The following is a 21,618-nucleotide window of genomic DNA, read 5'->3' as shown; positions in this document are numbered from 1 at the left end:
CTTCGCCCGGGAGTAATCTGAAAAAGGAAACAATGAATCAAGAAACTAAAACCCAGGTGCACATCTGCGGCACCTAGGGAGTGTACGTGCACACTATCTTGTTCCTGCGTCTTGCCATCTTAGAGGTATGGCGACCACAGACAAAAAAGAGTTATCTCCCTTACCTTCTAGAAATTTCCGGAACTGTCCAGTTAATTTTTCATTCTTCATTTCTTCCCCTCATAGGAGCAATAGCGAGTCTCTAATATCACTGGCATGATGTGCTTGCTACAGGTGAACAGTAGGCACTGAACTGGTCTTGCACCATATAGGCTGTATTCAATAAATGGGAGGTCCATAATCTGAGAAAGGAAACAATGAATCAAGAAACTAAAACCCAGGTGCACATCTGCGGCACCTAGGGAGTGTACGTGCACACTATCTTGTTCCTGCCTCTTGACATCTCAGAGGTATGGCGACCACAGACAAAAAAGAGTTATCTCCCTTACCTTCTAGAAATTTCCGGAACTGTCCAGTTAATTTTTCATTCTTCATTTCTTCCCCTCATAGGAGCAATAGCGAGTCTCTAATATCACTGGCATGATGTGCTTGCTACAGGTGAACAGTAGGCACTGAACTGGTCTTGCACCATATAGGCTGTATTCAATAAATGGGAGGTCCATAATCTGAGAAAGGAAACAATGAATCAAGAAACTAAAACCCAGGTGCACATCTGCGGCACCTAGGGAGTGTACGTGCACACTATCTTGTTCCTGCCTCTGGCCATCTCAGAGGTATGGCGACCACAGACACACACACAGACAGACAGACACTCTCTTTTATTTATATGTATAGATTATTAAACATCCTTTAGCTCAGTTTCTTGGTCACAGTCATAAACAGTTAATTCTTTCTTGGTCAAAAACGTACATCGTAGAGTAAAGATTTATTACCTTTGTTACTCTTCCCAAAGTTGCACTCTGCTTGTCAGTATGCACAATTGAAGTTTATTTTAACCCTCTTGGGAAATCAATAGCATTTCGTTTAGTGTAAGGGTCACGCTTCCAGAGAGGCGCCATGATGGCTTAGCACTAACCGCCTGTTATAGCATACGCGCCATGTTCTTCGATCCGTTTTGTCCACTGCTAAAACATCCCTACAGGATTGCCAGCCACTTTGCTCCCTCCTGGCAGGGAGCGCGATGATCCTCCCTAATCCGTTACTGATTCCCCCGATCGGTGCCAGAGAGGGTGAGAGCTCTAGGACTCGCAGGTTGTGGCGTGCTGGATGGCGGCTTTTGTCACGTACCGCTGTGATGTGACCAAACACAGGACGAGAGAAAGCGCGGGGCACAGCGAGAGGCCGCGCTGTGAAAACATGGCTGATAAAGCTCAATAAATCTGAAGGATTTTGCATGTTGGACACGAACGTGTGTGTGTGTGTGTGTGTGTGTGTGTGTGTGTGTGTGTATGTGTATGTGTGTGTGTGTGTGTGTGTGTGTGTGTGTGTGTGTATGTGTGTGTGTGTATGTGTGACTCGATTTAATTTGATTTGAACTTAAAGTCACCAGTAGGTATCAGAGTACTGCCGCGGAAGAGCGAGGCTGTATGCAGAGATATCTGTTCTGAGATATCCACTTAGGCAGGAAAAGGTTTGGTCAAAGTTGAAGATATGACCATGACGAGGAATGATCGCAATGAGTGTTTCTATGATTTATTTATGGCTCATTGTATAATATCGCGATATAACCTTCGTGGTTGAAAACGACGTTAAACACCAAAGAAAGAAAGAAAGAAAGAAAGTATAATAACGATGTTTTAAGATGTATCTTGTACGTGCATTGCTTCTCGTAGTAGAACACTTTTTTCTCTCTCAGGTACGTGCATTGCTTCTCGTAGTAGAACACTTTTTTCTCTCTCAGGTACGTGCATTGCTTCTCGTAGTAGAACACTTTTTTCTCTCTCAGGTAATACAGGTTGTAATTTCGTGCGGTGGACTAAAAAGAAACATGCTTTTTCTCTGTGGGTAGTGTCTAATCTTTGTCATTTAATATGGACACATTCCTGTCAGTTGCTTCACATACAAAACCGAATGTTATTTAAGGTATGATTCTGCTGCGAAGTGTTAAAAGGTTGAGGCACTTGCTCACATGTTGTCTCTCTCTCTCTCTCTCTCTCTCTCTCTCTCTCTCTCTCTCTCTCTCTCTCTCTCTCTCTCTTACTCTCTCTCTCTCTCTCTCTGCGGCGTGTGTTTTTGTGTGAGTGAGTGTGTTTTTGTGTGTGTGTGTGTGTGTGTGTGTGTGTGTGTGTACCCCCGTTTCCACAGGTTTGGTTGCCTAAATCACCATAAGGCAACCATCCACACGTGGATGGCAACCTAAACTCTGGATGGCAACCTAATTGTGTGGATGGTCGCTTCATTTAACACCGTTAAATTGACTTTTTTGACGGAAAGAATGTCATAACAATGTTCAAAATGACATTCTTTCCGTCCTCTATAGGCGACGAAATAGGTCAAATTTTGTGCATTTTTTATTGCAAAATTCTTCGATGCCGGAGCGAGTACTGCACCCAGTGCTGTTGTAGTGCAAGTGCACTAGAAAGGCACTACACCCAGTGCCGCCTCTTAGGTAACCATCCACACTTTAGGTACGTGTGTGTGTGTGTGTGAGTGTGTGTGTGTGTGTGTCTCTGTTTCTCTCTCTCTCTTAGACAGACGGACGGACGGACGGACGGACGGACGGACGGACGGACGGACGGACGGACGGACGGACGGACGGACGGACGGACGGACGTAGACGGACAGACAGACAGATAGACAGACAGACAGACCACCACCTACTCATAAAACGACTTTTTCATTGACGCACAGCGCTGACAGAATAACACTCTGAACACATTCAAGTCTGTTTGTGTAGCACTTTGAAAAGTTTACCATTTAATGAATACGCGATTCTTGTACCGCCCCTCCATAAACCCTTTAGGTCACCTTATAAGCAGAAATTACCTCATTCGGGACGACAGACACTAAACACCAACGCTGCTGGGTAACTACAAAGGAAAGAAAGAAAAAGAGGGGGGGGGGGGGGGGGAAGAAAGAAAGACAGAAAGCAAGTAAAGGAAAAGAAGTCAGCCACTATAGTTTTTGCCCGGTTACAACCTATGGGGTGTACCAAAGCAAAACAATTGGGCCGTCTCAACATTTGTACATCTTCCAAAGATCTGGCCATCCCAAACTTGACCTGTAATATCTGTAGGTGCTAAGTGATAGTCCACAACGACAGCGTCGCATCGATTGGGCCGGGGAGGAAAACAAATTATCCCCGGCCCCTCAAAACCCGCACCGATATTAAGGGCGGAATAGGGCATCACACACAAGAGCCAAATAAGGGGTCTGGAGAGGAAAGGGAGAGAAAGCGGTATGATCCAGGAAAGGGACAAAACTCGTTTCTATGTCTGATTGCTTTTGCATCGGTAGGAAGGCGCTTTTGTGGTGGGGTTTACGGGTCAAAATATTTTCGCTTTTTATCTTTAGTTGCCGGGGTTTTTGACAGTGTTTTGGCGTACTTTTTTTGATGGCTGGAAATGAATATCGGTTGTTTATGTTATGTTTCGATTTCTTTAGCGGCTTCTGTGGATGTTTTCTTGAATTCTCTGCGGTTCAATTATCAAAGAATTTTCTTGAGTCCTCAAAATGTGCGGATGGAGAGTAGTTAAGACACCGATCAACGTCCATGCAATCACTCACTTCGAGGCATTTGTCTTAATTTTCACAGTTCTTTTTACGTCGTTTCTACTCAATGCGGACTTTATTTTTAAGGGGAGCGAGTACTCATTGTTAAACCAGGCTGATTCCTCAAACCACAAAAAGTCATATTTCATTGAACACACCATGGTGAAACAAATAGACATTTGATATTGCATCTTTACATAACTGTAAACAGACTCTTACTATTCACAGAGAAATGGTGACATAAAACAGGCTGGAACTTGATAAGAATCCAATGGACATCATTCCTTGTTCTTATTAGAATTTTTCTGTCAAAGCAATGTTTCTGACCTGACTAATTTGCTTTTGCTTTTTGTCTCTCTAATTGCTGTGCAAAACTCACGTTTTTTTTCTGTTTCGATTTGCTTCATTATATATGTACTGACATCAGACAGAAAAGAATATTTCTTTTATCATTTTAAACAGAGAAAATTGCTTTGAGTCTTCTCAAAGAGAAAGTTGCAAACTGTTAGGGATATCTTCACCATACACGCGTCTTCCTAAATGTAGATGTGAAATTCCACGCATCTCCATAAACAAAGACGCCAGTAATAGGATATTGCCTGCAGCAGTAATGGCGTGAGAAATGGTGACCTCTAGAATGTTCTTCAGCTTTTCTGTGACCCGTTTTCACACTATTTTCAACGTCTAATTTTTTGTTCGCCGCGCGTTTTTTGACAGGGAACACTTGCTTATCTTCGCGCTGAAATACACGCTGCTAGGATTTAAACGATATTTGTTGCTTCTGTAAACACCGGCCACTAGAAAGTGAAATTTTTGCGTTTAACGACGAAGGCTTTGAAACTGTGCATTTGAAATCACTTGCATGTACAAAGGCAAAATTTGTCAGTGGATTTTGTTTCGTGGCAGCGTTGATATGTTTGCATTAGTGTTACACAAGTTTTGTCGGAGAACGGTTGTTTTGGCTCGCAAATGTATATACAAACAGGCATGCACGCGTGCGCAGACATGGACTTTATACATTCCAAAAGACGAAAAACAGCTATAGACTGACAAACCAACAGATCGCAGGAGGAGCACACAGGGGTTTCTCTCTCTCACTCACATTCACTCTCTATCTCTGTCTCTCGCCCTTACTCTTACTCATCTCCCTATGATGGCCCATCTCTCTCCCCACTCACTCTCTCACTCTCTCTCTCTCTTGGTCACTTTTTTTCTGTGAAAAGAATTTTGTTGTTGCTTTGAGTCTTCTCAAAGAAAAAGTTGTAAACTGTTAGGGATATCTTCACCAAACACGCGTCTTCCTAAATGTAGATGTGAAATTCCACGCATCTCCATAAACAAGGACGCCAGTAATAGGATATTGCCTGACAGACAAACCGACATATCACAGGAGGAACAAACAGGGGTTTCTCTTTCTCACTCACATTCACTCTCTATCTCTGTCTCTCCCCCTTACTCTTACTCATCTCCCTATGATGGCCCATCTCTCTCCCCACTCACTCTCTCAATATTCAAATTAGTCAGGTCAAAAAATCACTTGGTCTCGTAAAGGGGTTAAAATTCCAAAGGTTGGTCACAAAACTATTACATATCGTTCATTCTCTCATCTCAGTGAAAGTGCATTTCTTTCTGATCTCAAAAATAGCCCACTTTCAAATACTTACAATTTAAAAAATCCTGACGAAGCTTTAGAGTTTTGGACATCTATTTTCATTATCATTTACAACAAACATGCACCACTGAAAACACATCGAGTAAAGCAGACAGACAAATGGATCGACCAAGACATAGAAAATGCTGCAAATTACCGTGACTTCTTAAAAAAACATGGTACCCACGAAGAGTACACACAACAAAGAAATAAAGTAAATTCCTTGAAACGAAAACGTAAACAACAATATTTTCAACATCTCATTACATCTAAACAAGATTCAAAATCTATTTGGAAAGCAATTAACCAACTCAAAAACAAAGAAACTTCAACAAAATCTTCCCAAATAATTGACATTTCTGCAGATACACTCAATGACCATTTCTCAAAAATTGCTGATAAAGTAATTTCTTGTGATCGGACACAGTCAAATAATTTAGAACATTTAAAGGAATACTGCAATTCAAAACAGATACATTTTCAGCATACACTGCCACCAATGACTATACTGGATGTTTACTCTCATCTTCAGCATCTAAAACAAACCGGAACACGTGACATAGATGGTCTGGATGCAAAAATTATAAAAATGGCAGCTCCAATTATCACAGATACATTGACATTTATCTATAACCTTTATATTGACAAAAGCTATTTTCCTAAACAATTCAAACAGGCTAAAGTGATTCCTCTCTTTAAATCAGGAGATACTACAAATCCTTCAAATTATAGACCAATATCAATTCTATCAATCCTTTCGAAGCCTCTTGAAAAACATATCAATAAACACATCCTTTCTCACTTTGAGAACAATAAATTGATCCATGATAATCAATCAGGTTTTAGGCAAAAACACTCATGTCAAACAGCGCTTATTAGTTTAATAGACCAATGGCTGACAAACATTAATAATAATCAGTTCTGTGCTGCTCTATTTGTTGACTTTGCTAAAGCTTTTGACCTAATTGACCATAAACTCCTTATCAAAAAGCTTGAGATTTATGGAATTGCAACAGATTCCATAAACATTTTAACATCTTTCCTGTCAGACAGACAGCAAAGTACTTATCTGAAACAATCATACTCTTGTAAGCAAACAGTAAGGTTTGGAGTACCACAAGGTTCTATTCTTGGTCCATTACTATTTTCTATATGATATAAACGACCTACTTCTATTTGTAAAATGCATGTGTGAACTATTTGCAGATGATACTACAATTCATTCTAGTCACCAAGATCTTATTAAACTAGCAAATATCCTCCAATAAAACATTGATCGATTACTTGAATGGTCAGAACTAAACCATATGTCACTGAATCCAAATAAAACTAAATGCATGCTACTTACCACGAGGCAAAAAAGACAAAATCTAACATCTGGATTTCCGACATTGCTAATACGAAATCAAGATGTTACCGAAGTTGATAGCCATAAAGTCTTGGGAATAACTATTGACAATAACCTGTCTTGGTCAAAACATTTAGATACACTTTGTAAAAACACATCCAAAAAAATATTTCAGTTATCAAAAATCAAACACTTTCTAGACCTTCGCACAAGAAAACTGGTTTTTTTTAGCACATATTCAGTCAGCTATTGACTATGCTTCCACAGTGTGGGACTCTGCAAGTGCAAATACTTTGAAACACTTGGGCAGTTTACATAGACGAGCTGTTAAATTAATTATTTTAAAAAATACAACTCTTTCCATGACTGATTATAAACGATTGCAAATTCTTCCTATCAAAGATTGATTTGCATATAACAAAGGTGTGATGATGTATAGAATTATGTCAGGGAATGCACATACACTCATTGCCTCAAATTTCAAAATAAATCATTATAGAAAATGTAACAAATAAATTACCCCAACTCCAAGAATTGACCTGTACAAGTCGAGTCTATTATATTCTGGAGCAATTATGTGGAACGCCATTCCAAATATAATTAAATTACGAATTCATGAAACATCATTCAAGGAATATTACATGCTGTTTCTTTTACAAAACTTATAAGAAATATTATCAAGCAGCTGGCAAAATATAACTGAACTCTCTGATTATATTAAAAAAACATGATTATATATATAATTCATGAAGGATATTTTTATTTTTTTTATACATATTTCTCTGTTATATATAATTTTCAAGCATTGCTAAAGAATCACATTGCATCTTAAAATGTCTTATTGGTTGCTTGACATGTTAATTATGGTAAATATGTCATTTGTACTATAGTTAAACTTATCTTTTATTTCTTCTTGTTTGTTACCCCTCAATGGGCGAGGGCCGGATAAAAAAAGCATGTATACATTGCTTATTCTGTCACCCTCGTAAAATAAATTTCAATTCAATTCAATTCAATTCAATTCTCTCTCTCTCTCTCTCTCTCTCTCTCTCTCTCTCTCTCTCTCTCTCTCTCTCTCTCTCTCTCACCTTCCCCCTCTCTCTCACCCCTCACCCGCACAGACACTCTCATCAGGTAAAGAATCTATTGTGTCCTGAATATTTTGGTTTGTGTTTATAATTATAAAACTTTTAGCATTGAGTTTTCTTCCCAGCTGCATTTAAGTGTGGATTGGGGTAACGGTCCGACTTAATAAAAACGTAATGTCCCCCCCCCCCCCCTCACCCCCATCCGCCAGCAACATTATTAAGAAAGCAGTTAGATCATACCATGCACACCGTAAACAATCCTCCCCATTCAATTTCCCAAACACGCCTCCTTGCATCCCCCCTCCCCAGCACGCCCCCCCCCTTGAATTAGAAACAGTTGTAAAACACTCGCCATTTAGCTCTTAGTTCCAATGGGCAGGAACGTTATTCATTTGATGAGACATTTTTGTTAATGGATATTTTACTTTTCTTCCCCGAAATCGGCGTATGGCTGCCTAACTGGCGGGATAAAAACGGCCATACACGTACAAATAATCCACTTGTGCAAAAAACACGAGTGTACGAGGGAGCTTCAGCCCATGTAGAAAGAAGAAGAAGAACAAGAAGAAGAACAAAAAGAAGAACAATTGCACGAAGAAAAAGAAAAAGAACAAGAAGAATTTAACTTGTCACATTAACACGGGAGAATACAGATCATTCTTTGTGAAACGGGTGAAAAACGACATGGAACACTCCCATAAGCAAATATCCCTATGCAATATTAACTGTCTTGAGTAAGTCCCACATCCTTCTTTGCACACGATCTCTCATCTGAAATTCAGAATAGCCTCTGGGCATGCATGGATTTCACAGAATCATCTTAGGGTAATAAGTCATTTGTGCAGCAACGACGCTGACATATGTTGGATGCTGCTACTATCGCACTACTGCTGGTGTTGGAGGAGGTGGAATTGGAAGTGATGACGACGATGGTGATGATGATGATGATGAATACGATGTTGATGGTGATGATGATTGATGATTGATGATAGGTGATAGAAACGACGATGACAAAGACGACGACCGTAGTGGTACTGACGATGAACACAACGATGATGATCGATGATGGTGATGTTAGATGATGGTAGTTTGGGTGATAAGGACGAAGATGATGTTTTGCTGCTGCATGCAATAATGCAGATATTGCTGACGTTTATTTTGTTTTCGTTTCAGTGACAGTATGTATGTCACCAGAATTCGACATGCCAGAGGTGAACGTGACAGTGAAAGAGTTTGAGACCGCCATCTTGCCTTGCTCCGTCAAGTTTCTGGGAACCCATCAGGTAAATGCTGGATCTTGCCTTTGCTTAAAGAAGCCATCCTTCACGCCAGCACGTTCATGTTTACCGCTACGAATCTGTCAAGGCTTTCACAGAAAATAAAACAATCCTTTTAACAGGAAATGTAGCACAAATCAAGAGTCTTTCTGTTGAGCATGACCTTTTTTTGCTGAACAAATTTAGCGTATAGGTGCACCTTACGAATCAATTAAAAACAACATTAACACCACTCTGCAGATGAAGCAGCCAGAGTGTTGATTTCTGTCATGTGTTACAGCAGAAGCGAATGATAACTACAAGTTAGTATTCCCTTTCATTGGCTCTGTCGACGCCCGTTATTAACCGCTTGCTTCCCTTTATATAATAAATCGACCATAGGGCGTCGTCGTCCCGAACTAAACCCTTTGTATGTCATCAAAAATATTGAATTCTGGGCAGGGAAATCCTTTTGAGAAATGACGTCAGAGCCAATCGGCGATTGGTAAATGCATGTCGGAGCCGGACTACAACATAATGTCGGTCACACCAGAAATGAACGCTTCTTAAAATTGCTTTCCATACGAAGTAAACGGGCGCATAGGGTCAGTTATCAATTTAACTTACCTCGAGTGAGATCGACAGAACGTACAGTACACAAATACGATCGGAGAAACTGGGAAACCCAGGAGTCGACACATGCTCGAGAATTCACGTGAAACGTTCGAAGTTGAAAATTCTATTTTCACCCCGACATTGTGTGCCAGATTGGTTTAGTGGCAGTGTGCTCGCCCACAAATCCGGCGGTCACTGGTTAGATACGCATTGTTGGCAAGAATATTTTAAAAATAATATTGTTTAATTTTTCAACTTTTTTTAAATTTATGAATTCGTAATTCTTGCATTTGATTCATTTGAATTATTTTAAAGGTTTGAGTGATGTATTGAAGATCGAGTTTATCAATCTAAGTTTTTTGGGGTTCAATATTTTAACTTGTTTGAATTTTCTGATCTCGTAATTCTTGTATTTAATTCATTTTAATTAATTTCAAAGGTTTGAGTGATGTATCGAGGATACACATTATCAAAGGGTTGTATAATTATCGAGTACCTCTGGTGAACGATTTCCCAGAAATATTCATTCTATTTTAAGTAACGTCGGCTTTTGGGGAAATCCATATGGGTGATCGTATCAACGTGCGTCGACTGGATGTAATGGTGGTTATCAACTTCTAAATTTAACCCACTTCTGGTTACAGTCTAGGGGTGCACTTTTCTCGAGGGACTGACTTGTTCTGATGAACACGATCACTTACGCAAAAAGGATTTTGCTTTATATAAAAACGAGTGGTTTGTACTTGATTGATGAAGAACTACGCATTACTGTTTGTGGAGATGGCAGTGGTCATGATCCTAGGACATACGGAAAGAAATAATGAATGCACACAGTAAGAGAGAGAGGGAGAGAGAGAGAGAGAGAGAGAGAGAGAGAGAGAGAGAGAGAGAGAGAGAGAGAGAGAGAGAGAGAGAGAGAGAGAATTAAATTGAATTGGACTTAAGTTTACAAGGATAAATATTTAAGTCTATGATTTTTCTTACAATCTGTTCTTGGGACGCACACACACAAGAATAATATTAAAACTTAAAAAATTAAGAAACATAACATCAAAATGAGATGGGAAAAATGAAACACGTAATGATAAAAAAATGACGATGATGATGATAATGACGATGAAGATGAAGATGAAGATGATGATGATGATGATGATGATGATGATGATGATGACGACATCAACACCACTACCACCACCGAGTTTTATTCCTTTTCCTCTTTTTTTTGCGTTCATTGGCTGCAACTCCCACGTACTCTCGTGTTTTGCAGGAGTTGTTTTGACCGTTTTACCCCCGCCAGAGTTTTATTTAGATCGCACTTGTTCACAGATCCTTCCCCCTTTTTTTGTAAACAAACTTGCGAGAGTTTTTCCCCTCTTCCAGACGTGGTCGAGATAACATCGAAAACGCAGTTTTTCCCCAGCCGGATATGGGGAACCCAAAGTTCAAGAAAGTACTAGAAATCTATGGTTGACAGCAAGCATACATGTAATGCATTTTACGTGTATTTTTGCATGAACTCATATTATATTTTTTCCATTGCTCTCTTACAGACAATTCTTAGTATCTGATTAAAGGTGCCTTCCTTCTCGCGTTATAGACCATTTTACCTTCATAGATTGTTCAAGGCTTTCCAAACAATGCAACCCACAACAGTGCTAATAATAATAATAATAATAATGCAAACTTTTATAGCGCTATTCTAGAAAAATGTCTACTCTTAGCGCTTTACAATACATACATCGACCAAGCATACTATACACGCACAGGCAAAGAAACCGACCAAACATAACCAACAAACTATACATGCACAGGCAAAGAAAGCGACCAAACATACAATACACGCACAGGCAAGATAACGACCAAACATAAACAAACATACTATGACCAAACATAACCAACATACTATACGCGCGCAGGCAAAGAGAACAATCAGCACATGTAATAATTACTGACAACTAATAATGCAGGCATACAATGACAGTCCAATACACAGCCTAAGCACAAGAACCACAGTAGGCTTCTATATAAAAACGTGTCAACGGTACTATTTACACACACACACACAGTGCTGACACAAAGCGCAGAAAATATATATACACGTTATTTTAGGCGCTAGGTAGGGGGTGAGGTGGGGCGGGATGGGGTGGGTGGGGAGATGCTGGGGGGGAAATCACTTGCGCTGAAAGAGGTGTGTTTTGAGATTTGTCTTGAATGTAGTGAGAGAATGTGTGTCTGAGAGGCAGTGGTAATCTATTCCAGGTCACAGGGGCTTGATAGGCGAAGGACCTCTCGCCACATAATAATAATAACTGCTACATCTGTTGACCGAATTATTTCATATTTGGTGTACATTAACTTCAGCTTATGCAGTAGATCAAATGGCCTGACTTTTGTGCAATTTCAAAACAAGTTTCCGAAATTCGGGAATCGACTGAACAAAACGAGGTTTGACGTTGAGCGGTAGTTATACATACCTTTTTTTAAACACTCCAGACTTTTAACTTTCTGATTTTCAGAGTATACAAAACACCCCCCTTCACCCCTTAGATCATCGTTGATCTGAAGACAGCAGTTACAGCTAGGTTCAGGCATAGGTCTATACAGACCTGTCAAGGGATATCTATGGTTCAGGGCAATCCCTAGACAGGAAAGCGTTGGTGTTTTTGATCATTTCTGAGGTTTAATTTGGAACACATCCTGGAGAGAAGGTTAACGTTGGACCATTTTATCTACAGCCTGGAAACTTTGTGGAATGGTTGTGAACAAACTGACGTTCATGCACAACAACTATGAAGATATTCGTTAAACTCAAATAACTGGAAAAATGATCCCCTTCGTTGTACAGTTACACTTGCGCAATGGCGGGCAAAATTCATCAATGACATGAACGCATTCCTCCATGGGAAATGGCCTGATCCTGCCTATGTAGAAGTAATTTGGTCAACAGATGTAGAAGTAATTTGGTCAACATATGTAGAAGTAATTTGGTCAACAGATGTAGAAGTAATTTGGTCAACAGATGTAGAAGTAATTTGGTCAACAGATGTAGAAGTAATTTGGTCAACAGATGTAGAAGTAATTAGCAGTGATTGTGTGGGTTGCTTGTTTTTGTTTGGTTCACCCTGTATCATCTATATATTCACACACACACACACACACACACACACACACACACACACACACACACACACACACACCTAAAGTGTGGATGGTTACCTAAGAGGCGGCACTGGGTGTAGTGCCTTTCTAGTGCACTTGCACTACAACAGCACTGGGTGCAGTACTCGCTCCGGCATCGAAGAATTTTGCACTAAAAAATGCACAAAATTTGACCTATTTCGTCGCCTATAGAGGACGGAAAGAATGTCATTTTGAACATTGTTATGACATTCTTTCCGTGAAAAAGGTAAATTAAACGGTGTCAATTTAACCATAAGGCAACCATCCACACGTGTGGACGGAAAGAATGTCATTTTGAACATTGTTATGACATTCTTTCCGTCAAAAAAGTCAATTTAACGGTGTTAAATGAAGCGACCATCCACACAATTAGGTTGCCATCCAGAGTTTAGGTTGCCATCCACGTGTGGATGGTTGCCTTATGGTGATTTAGGCAACCAAACCTGTGGAAATATGGGTACACACACACACACACACACACACACACACACACACACACACACACATACGTACACACACACAAATGGACAAGTAGCACGTGTGGAGACAAACCCTTCACTCGCGACTGGCCAATAAAGTCACGTGGGAAAGCCTGCTTCAACGTTTCCAAGAGTATTCGTTTTTTCACAACCCATATATACAGAGTTATAGCCGAACATCGTCTATTCTTGGCATGCGTCCAAGTACAAGGATGCTAGTTTTTGCCTGTACAGGCCTGGACCGATCTGTGGTATTGAACATGGTAATGCTAGTTTTTGCCTGTACAGGCCTGGACCGATCTGTGGTATTGAACATGGTGATGCTAGTTTTTGCCTGTACAGGCCTGGACTGATCTGTGGTATTGAACATGGTGATGCTAGTTTTTGCCTGTGCAGGCCTGGACCGATCTGTGGTATTGAACATGGTGATGCTAGTTTTTGCCTGTACAGGCCTGGACCGATCTGTGGTATTGAACATGGTGATGCTAGTTTTTGCCTGTACAGGCCTGGACCGATCTGTGGTATTGAACATGGTGATGCTAGTTTTTGCCTGTACAGGTCTGGACCGATCTGTGGTATTGAACATGGTGATGCTAGTTTTTGTCTGTACAGGCCTGGACCGATCTGTGGTATTGAACATGGTGATGCTAGCGGGAGGGATGGTGACTTTAAATTCCCTTATGTTGTCATAAACTCGCCTAAGAGCACGGCGGTGTAAAACAAGTTCACAAAAACCAACAATATGTACCCATAAATCCAATTTAGTGCAGCCTGCATATTTTATTTTATTTTTGACAATGGTGACAAAAGATTCATGTCTGCATGGCTTGCAAGCGATAAAAATAATGTGTGTGTACGTGTGTGTGTATGTGTGTGTGTGTGTGTGTGTGTGTGTGTGTGTGTGTGTGTGTGTGTGAGAATGTGTGTGAGTGAGTGAGTGTGTATGTGTGTGTATGTGTGTGTGTGTGTGTGTGTGTGTGTGTGTTTGAGAGAGAGAGAGAGAGAGAGAGGGAGAGAGAGAGAGAGAGAGAGAGAGAGAGAGAGAGGAAGAGAGAGAGAGACTGAGAGACAGAGAAAGAGAGAGAGAGAGGAAGAGAGAGAGAGAGAGAGAGAGAGGAAGAGAGAGAGAGAGAGAGAGAGAGAGAGAGAGAGAGAGAGAGAGAGAGAGAGAGAGAGAGAGAGAGAGAGAGAGAGAGAGAGAGAGAGAGAGAGAGAGAGAGAGAAGCATCATGCTTAGGGGTGTTAAAATTCCCCGATCTTTCAGTCTTCTTTTTTTTTTAATTTGAAGGTCCTTTGTTTTGCTTAGCGGACTTAATGACCATCGTAGGAATCTACTGGCTTGTGATAATGACTATGACCATGTAAAACTTAATTTTCATGTTCAAGAGACAAAAGTTCATGGTGGACTTCTAAGAGAGAGATGGAGGAGAGAGAGAGAGATGGAGGAGAGAGAGAGAGAGAGAGAGAGAGAGAGAGAGAGAGAGAGAGAGAGAGAGAGAGAGAGAGAGTTAGAAAAATAGCGGGCGACGCTAGCGTTTTTGCGCCAAGAAGGATTACTCTCTTCACAACAATCGACAGATGTGTGCAAAGGGGAAGCACCAGGAGTCCAATTGTGTCCGCCAGGGTGTGCGCTAATGCGTTGCGACTAATGGGGCTCCTTGCGTCTTTTTCTCCTTTCTTTTTTCCCTGCCGTCAGCCATTTTCTTCTTCATGGGCAGGTCCTTGGCCTGAAAGTGGCTTTTATTTCTTGGCATTTGATTTGTTTTTTCTGAATGTGTATGATGTCATCTTTATTTTTCCTTCAAGTCCGGGACTAGTATGTAGAATGCCAAACGCAGAACGCAACTAGAGCGACCAAACAAAAGAACAAAACTCTTGCTGTTAAAGCGCGTTTGAAGTTTTTTTATTTTGAAAAAAAGGAACTTTACTTCGTCAGTGCGAAATGCACACAGCAAGTGAGTAAGAGAGTAGATTAGTTTAATTTTCCCCTGCACGCTCTGCATGATGACACTTTTCCCAGGCATCCACTTTCCCTTATTCGTTGACAAGTCAACTCCAAGGAAAGAAATTTATCACACCCGCCGTTTTTGCAACATTTTATAGAACATGGATACTATTAAAGATAAATTCCTTCTTGCGTAAGCGATAATAGACACCATCTCAGATCTGCCCAGGATTATACATGGTTAAAGAGTATCCATCCACTTGGACATGCGCAGCAAATCAACAGCGTGGTTGCTTTCTGTGAAGTGCAGTAAGGCTCCGAGCTTTGGACGTTTTGTGCCTTGTACACAGACCCCGATGTTTGTGTGTTACAGTAAAATCTCCCTTTGTTAGAACACCCCGCCCCCCGATGTTTGTGTGTTACAGTAAAACCTCCCTTTGTTAGAACACCCCGCCCCCGATGTTTGTGTGTTACAGTAAAACCTCCCTTTGTTAGAACACCCCGCCCCCCGATGTTTGTGTGTTACAGTAAAACCTCCCTTTGTTAGAACACCCCGCCCCCCGATGTTTGTGTGTTACAGTAAAACCTCCCTTTGTTAGAACACCCCGCCCCCCGATGTTTGTGTGTTACAGTAAAACCTCCCTTTGTTAGAACACCCCGGCCCCCGATGTTTGTGTGTTACAGTAAAACTCCCTTTGTTAGAACACCCCGCCCCCCGATGTTGGTGTGTTACAGTAAAACCTCCCTTTGTTAGAACACCCTGCCCCCCGATGTTTGTGTGTTACAGTAAAACCTCCCTTTGTTAGAACACCCCGCCTCCCGATGTTTGTGTGTTACAGTAAAACCTCCCTTTGTTAGAACACCCCGCCCCCCGATGTTTGCGTGTTACAGTAAAACCTCCCTTTGTTAGAACACCCCGCCCCCCGATGTTTGCGTGTTACAATAAAACCTCCCTTTGTTAGAACACCCCGCCCCCCGATGTTTGTGTGTTACAGTAAAACCTCCCTTTGTTAGAACACCCCGCCCCCCGATGTTTGTGTGTTACAGTAAAACCTCCCTTTGTTAGAACACCCCGCCCCCCGATGTTTGTGTTTTACAGTAAAACCTCCCTTTGTTGGAACACCCCGCCCCCCGATGTAGATGCTCTCCCTTTTAAGAGCTTGCTTTTTTAGATTTTATGTTCATAACTCTGTAAATTTACTTCCATTTTAAGACACCCCTCCCCCCCTTTTATGACCTGATTATTTTTCTCTCAGTTTTTCTAAGGTGCTACGAGGGGGTAGGGTATAGAGGGGGGGGGGGGGGGGGGGGGGTCACTGTTTTAGAATGTCTTATCGCAGTTGACAGGCTGTGTATGCAGAAACCCGTCAGCAACAATCTCCTCTGAGATCAGTCTGAAAGATCGCCCTGTAAAGTGACGAAGGGGAGAGACGCAGTATTTGGAAGGTCAGATGGTCGTGTTTGTAGAAACAGTGACAGAAGACACGTCGTCTTTCTGGAATGTTACCAGCTGCTAGTCTCTTTGTTCAACGTTTTCATGTTAAGTTTCCTAAAACGTTTTTTTTTCTGGTCGTCTCTATTCAGTGTTATGATATTTTTTAGTCTCTGTACCATTTTTAATTATTTTTAGTATCTGTTCGATATTTAAAATGTGTTAGTCTCTGTTCAATGTTTAAATGGTTTAGTCTGTATGCAATCTCTAAATGTTTTAGTCTCCACTCACTGTTTAACTTTGAAAAAAAGTTATAATAATGACATTTATAAGGGTTGTTTCCCCCAAAACAGGCGTTCGACTGTCAGAATGGTGGGATATCAACGGTCATACACGTAAGAAGAAGAAGAAGAAGAAGAAGAAGAAGAAGAAGAAGAAGAAGAAGAAGAAGAAGAAGAAGAAGAAGAAGAAGAAGAAGAAGAAGAAGAAGAAGAAGAAGAAGAAGAAGAAGAAGAAGAAGAAGAAGAAGAAGAAGAAGAAGAAGAAGAAGAAGAAGAAGAAGAAGAAGAAGTAAAGGATTGTAGAATAAATCTTTAACCTTATTTGACCTGACTTGGCCTGTACCGTAGTATGTCTTCCCCTGTCTGGCGTTCCCTTAGTGCAAAGTTTTTGATGGATATTGTCAGGAAGTTCTAGGACAAGCTGTCCTAGCGGGCTGCGTCCAGAGTTCAAGCAGGAAATGCCCTCTACCGGTCGCATAGCCGTTTCTGGGGCGGGGATATAGCTCAGTTGGTAGCGCGCTGGATTTGTATTCAGTTGGCCGCTGTCAGCGTGAGTTCGATCCCAGGTTCGGCGGAAATTTATTTCACAGAGTCAACTTTGTGTGCAGACTCTCTTCGGTGTCCGGCTCCCCCCCGTGTACATTACATTGGGTGTGCACGTTAAAGATCCCACGATTGACAAAAGGGTCTTTCCTGGCAAAATTGCTTAGGCACAGTTAATAATTGCCTACCTATACCCGTGTATATTGATTATGCTTCCATAGTATGGGACGGGTGTAGTGAAGTTCACTTGAAGAAGCTGAACTCGCTCCAGCGTAGAGCTGCTAAACTAGTTCTGCCCAGTCCATCTCTTTCTACAAAGGAAAAGATGAAAAGTATTGGGATGTTAAGCTTAAAAAAGCAGCTTTTGTATAATAAATGTTCATTTATGTATAACTAGAGGAATACCCGGCTTCGCCGGGGTGAATCGCGAGACAGAGACAGACAGCGTGGCGGTTCATCACAATCACCTCTGCAGGCGAAGTCCTGTCAAACGGGATTGAGAATTTTAGAGCTTATTTCTTAGCCCTATAATTATTATCTGTTGTGGCTTCTCAAATGCCTGAACATACAGACAGACAAAAGCCGCTAGACCCCATCACAAACAGAACTCTACAATCCACAGGTTTTTGCCCACACACACACACACAAACACACACACAGAGAAGCCGTATATATATATATATGTATATCTATATCTATAAATATATAGAGATAGGTGAGAGTGTATTTTTCGCGTGGCTATAAATTGATTCGACCTTTTCACTTTGACAGTAAGAACAACTTACGGGTGCAAGGGAAGCGTTCTGGACAGCGCAGTGACATTCTAAAAATAGTTACTCAGAAACGGGAATTTGAGGTGAACGGCGCGAGACAGAGACAGACAGCGTGGCGGTTCACCACAATCACCTTTGAAGGCGAAGTCCTGTCAAACGGGATTGAGAATTTTAGAGCTTATTTCTTAGCCCTATATTATCTGCTGTGGCTTCTCACATGCCAGAACATACAGACAGACAATAGCCGCTAGACCACATCACAAACAGAACTCTACAATACACAGGTTTTTGCCCACACACACACACAAACACACACACACACACAGAAGCCGTATATATATGCATATCTGTATCTATAAATATATAGAGATAGGTGAGAGTGTATTTTTCGCGTGGCTATAAATTGATTCGACCTTTTCACTTTGACAGTAAGAACAACTTACGGGTGCAAGGGAAGCGTTGTGGACAGCGCAGTGGACAGCGCAGTGACATTCTAAAAATAGTAATAGTAAGTTACAAACGGGAAAGCCACACGAAGGAAGGGAGATAAACGCCAAACACTGGAGAAGATAAGGAAGAGTTACTTATAATGGTGAAATGAACACAAAAACCCAAATCAGTTCAGCGCTGCGCGCTGAGAGCACGTGTTGAAATATCTCATCGATGATATTGTGTCCGGGGTGTAGCTGAATACGGTGTCCAAATTTGAAAAAGATCCACCGAGAACTTTGGCGTTGTGATGTGGTGTAGCGGCTATGGTGTGTCGGTATGGGGGCCCGGGTAGCTGAGGTGGAACCAAAATAGCTGAGGTGGAACCAAAATCGGTTCAGCGCTGCGCGCTGAGAGCACGTGTTGAAATATCTCATCGATGAGGTTGTGTCCGGGGTCTCTCTGAATAAGCCCACCAAATTTGAAGCAGATCCATCGAGAACTTTGGCCGTGCATCGCGCACAGACAGACACACAGACACACAGACACTAGTCGTATATATATATAGAAGTCGTCTATAAGGACGCCCCAACATATCTTACACAACTCTTCAAATCATCTCCGTCATATTATTCAAACACTCGAAATAACCTTGCCTTGTCAAGGCCCCGCATCGATTTGTTTAAAACTAGTTTTTCTTATTCTGGTGCGTTCCTTTGGAATTCACTACCTGTAAATATCAAGTCATGTCTGTCATTATCTTCTTTTAAAAGACAGCTCCGAAAGCACCTCTCTAACGACTAAGTCGGTGTACAATTTGTGCGAGTGTGTGTGAGGATGTGTGAAAGAGAAAGTGTATAGTATGCTTCCATTAACAAGCACACTTTTGAATTTTTTATTTTTATTTTGTTATACTTTTCCCTGCATAATTTTGTTTTATTTGATTTTTTGTTTAAATGTTTTCATTCTTCATATTTGTTCTTTGTTTCATGTGTGTATTATAGTAGGGACTAGCTGTAAGAAAGGACCATATGGACCTAATGCTATCATCCCTCGGTAATAAAGTTTTCGAGTTCGAGTTCGAGTTCGTGTGACTTGGAATAATAGGCCGTGAAAGGTAAATATGCGCCGAAATGGCTGCAATCTACTGGCCGTATAAATTTTCATCTCACACGGCATCACTGCAGAGCGCCTAGAACTGTACCCACGGAATATGCGCGATATAAGACTCATTGATTGATTGATTGATTGATTCTGCAAGAAGATATTGGTCACTCAAAAAAAAATCAGCCCGTGTAGGAAGAGGGGGATTAGAGCTTATCAAGGCATATATCTGTCGCAACTTCATGTTTGGTAGCTGTAAATAAAGAACAACCGTCTACTATCTGGTTTTTTTTTCTTTTTCTAAGAAACGAAAAATAACGCAGGAATCTCTGAACCATTAAATGGCCATTTGATTGCTTTAACGTCGACAGGATTCGTCCGTTTTTAGACTTCTTCCGGTCACTGACGGAATATGGCTCATTGGCAAAATATTTCTTTTAAGCCATTGCACATTTACTTTTTCACGTTCCCCTTGAGGTTTCTTAAATACATGTTGCCTTGGCTTGCCACTCCTCCGTATTGTTATCTCATCTCTTGCTTCTTTTAATTCATCGCTTCCCTCCCTTTCCTCATTCTTTTCTGCCTTTATCATCATCATCATCATCATCATCATCATCATCATCATCATCATCATCATCATCGTCACCATCATCGTCATCATCATCATCATCATTATCATCATCGTCGTCGTCGTCGTCATCTTGATCGTGCAAGATTCTTTCTCTTCATTATGCCACTTACGAAGAAAAAAAAGCACAAAACACAATGACCCAAATCTTAAGGCTCACAAGATTGCAGCATGAGCATTTGGCTTATTCAACAATAATGAACTGCTTTTTTGGCCGATAATGTGACAGATCTCTATTGAGACAACCCACCAGCCTACCGCTGTTATCAGCTTTTTCTCCTGGTAATGATAGTAACGATGTGTGTCCCTGGCCAGGTTGTGTGGACAGACCAGTTCTCCACGCTGCTCTCCTACCAGGACCGGCGCATCATTGACGACGAGCGCCTGTCCATCGAGCGGCCCTTCACCAAGGACTGGAACCTACACATCCGCAAGGTCAAGCACAGCGACCAGGGTACCTACCACTGCCAGCTCAACACAGTCCCCGTCAAGGCCAAGACGGTCAACCTCAGGGTGGAAGGTGAGGCCGGGTTCTACTAAGTTAGTACATTCGAATTTTCCCTGCTGACCGCCTCATGGTCACGGCCACATGCCCACAATGACCTCCCCAAAGGATTCCCAACGAGGTTTTCCCCTTATATTATTCACCTTTCAATACCGAGCACCTGTCTGTACATGTAACGAACACTTCTGGCCGGTCCTTTGAGTGGTCGTTATCGACCGACTGTATTGACCCCAGTCAGTTTCTTTAATCAACCTCAGGGTGGAAGATAAGACCGAGTCTAAATGCGTGTCTAATTTTGAATATACAGGGTGGTGCCATAAGTATTGCATATCGGAAGACGTGTACATTTAGAACAGTACAAGTGGATTGCTCAAAATAAAAATCGATACAAACTGTGTTACTTGCTTCGGGTTTTGAACTTTTGGTATAATGTTGTGTGTCTTTTGCGACAAAAAGGTAAAATCATGTACTGTCATTATGAGAAATTTAGCGACGCTCCTTTGTTAAGTTCCGAGGAAGCGAAGTTTTTTTGCGACGCTCCAAATTTCAGTTTACAGTTTGGCAACCTCGAGTATGCAATACTTATGGCACCCCTCTGTAGTTGCCAGTCTGGTTACTGTTCAACTGACTATACCTTGACATTGCAGCCG

The 21,618-nt window shown here is 41.3% G+C and overlaps 1 protein-coding gene across 2 annotated transcripts in view; it reads left to right on the top strand.

The window, feature by feature from the left end:
• The window catches only part of LOC138975608 (opioid-binding protein/cell adhesion molecule homolog), a 78,545-nt gene that overhangs the window by 36,416 nt on the left and 20,511 nt on the right, over window positions 1–21,618 (top strand). For both annotated transcript variants that reach the window (XM_070348345.1, XM_070348335.1), the window contains exons 2-3: window positions 8,972–9,081; window positions 20,779–20,983. In XM_070348345.1, coding sequence (XP_070204446.1) covers window positions 8,972–9,081; window positions 20,779–20,983 — 315 coding nt within the window. The remainder of the gene's footprint in view (window positions 1–8,971; window positions 9,082–20,778; window positions 20,984–21,618) is intronic.

The sequence above is a fragment of the Littorina saxatilis genome, linkage group LG1 (genome assembly GCF_037325665.1).
Source record: "Littorina saxatilis isolate snail1 linkage group LG1, US_GU_Lsax_2.0, whole genome shotgun sequence".
Classification (NCBI taxonomy): domain Eukaryota; kingdom Metazoa; phylum Mollusca; class Gastropoda; order Littorinimorpha; family Littorinidae; genus Littorina; species Littorina saxatilis.
The sequence above is the reverse complement of the archived record's forward strand: the minus strand, read 5'-3'. Positions and strand labels throughout refer to the sequence as shown.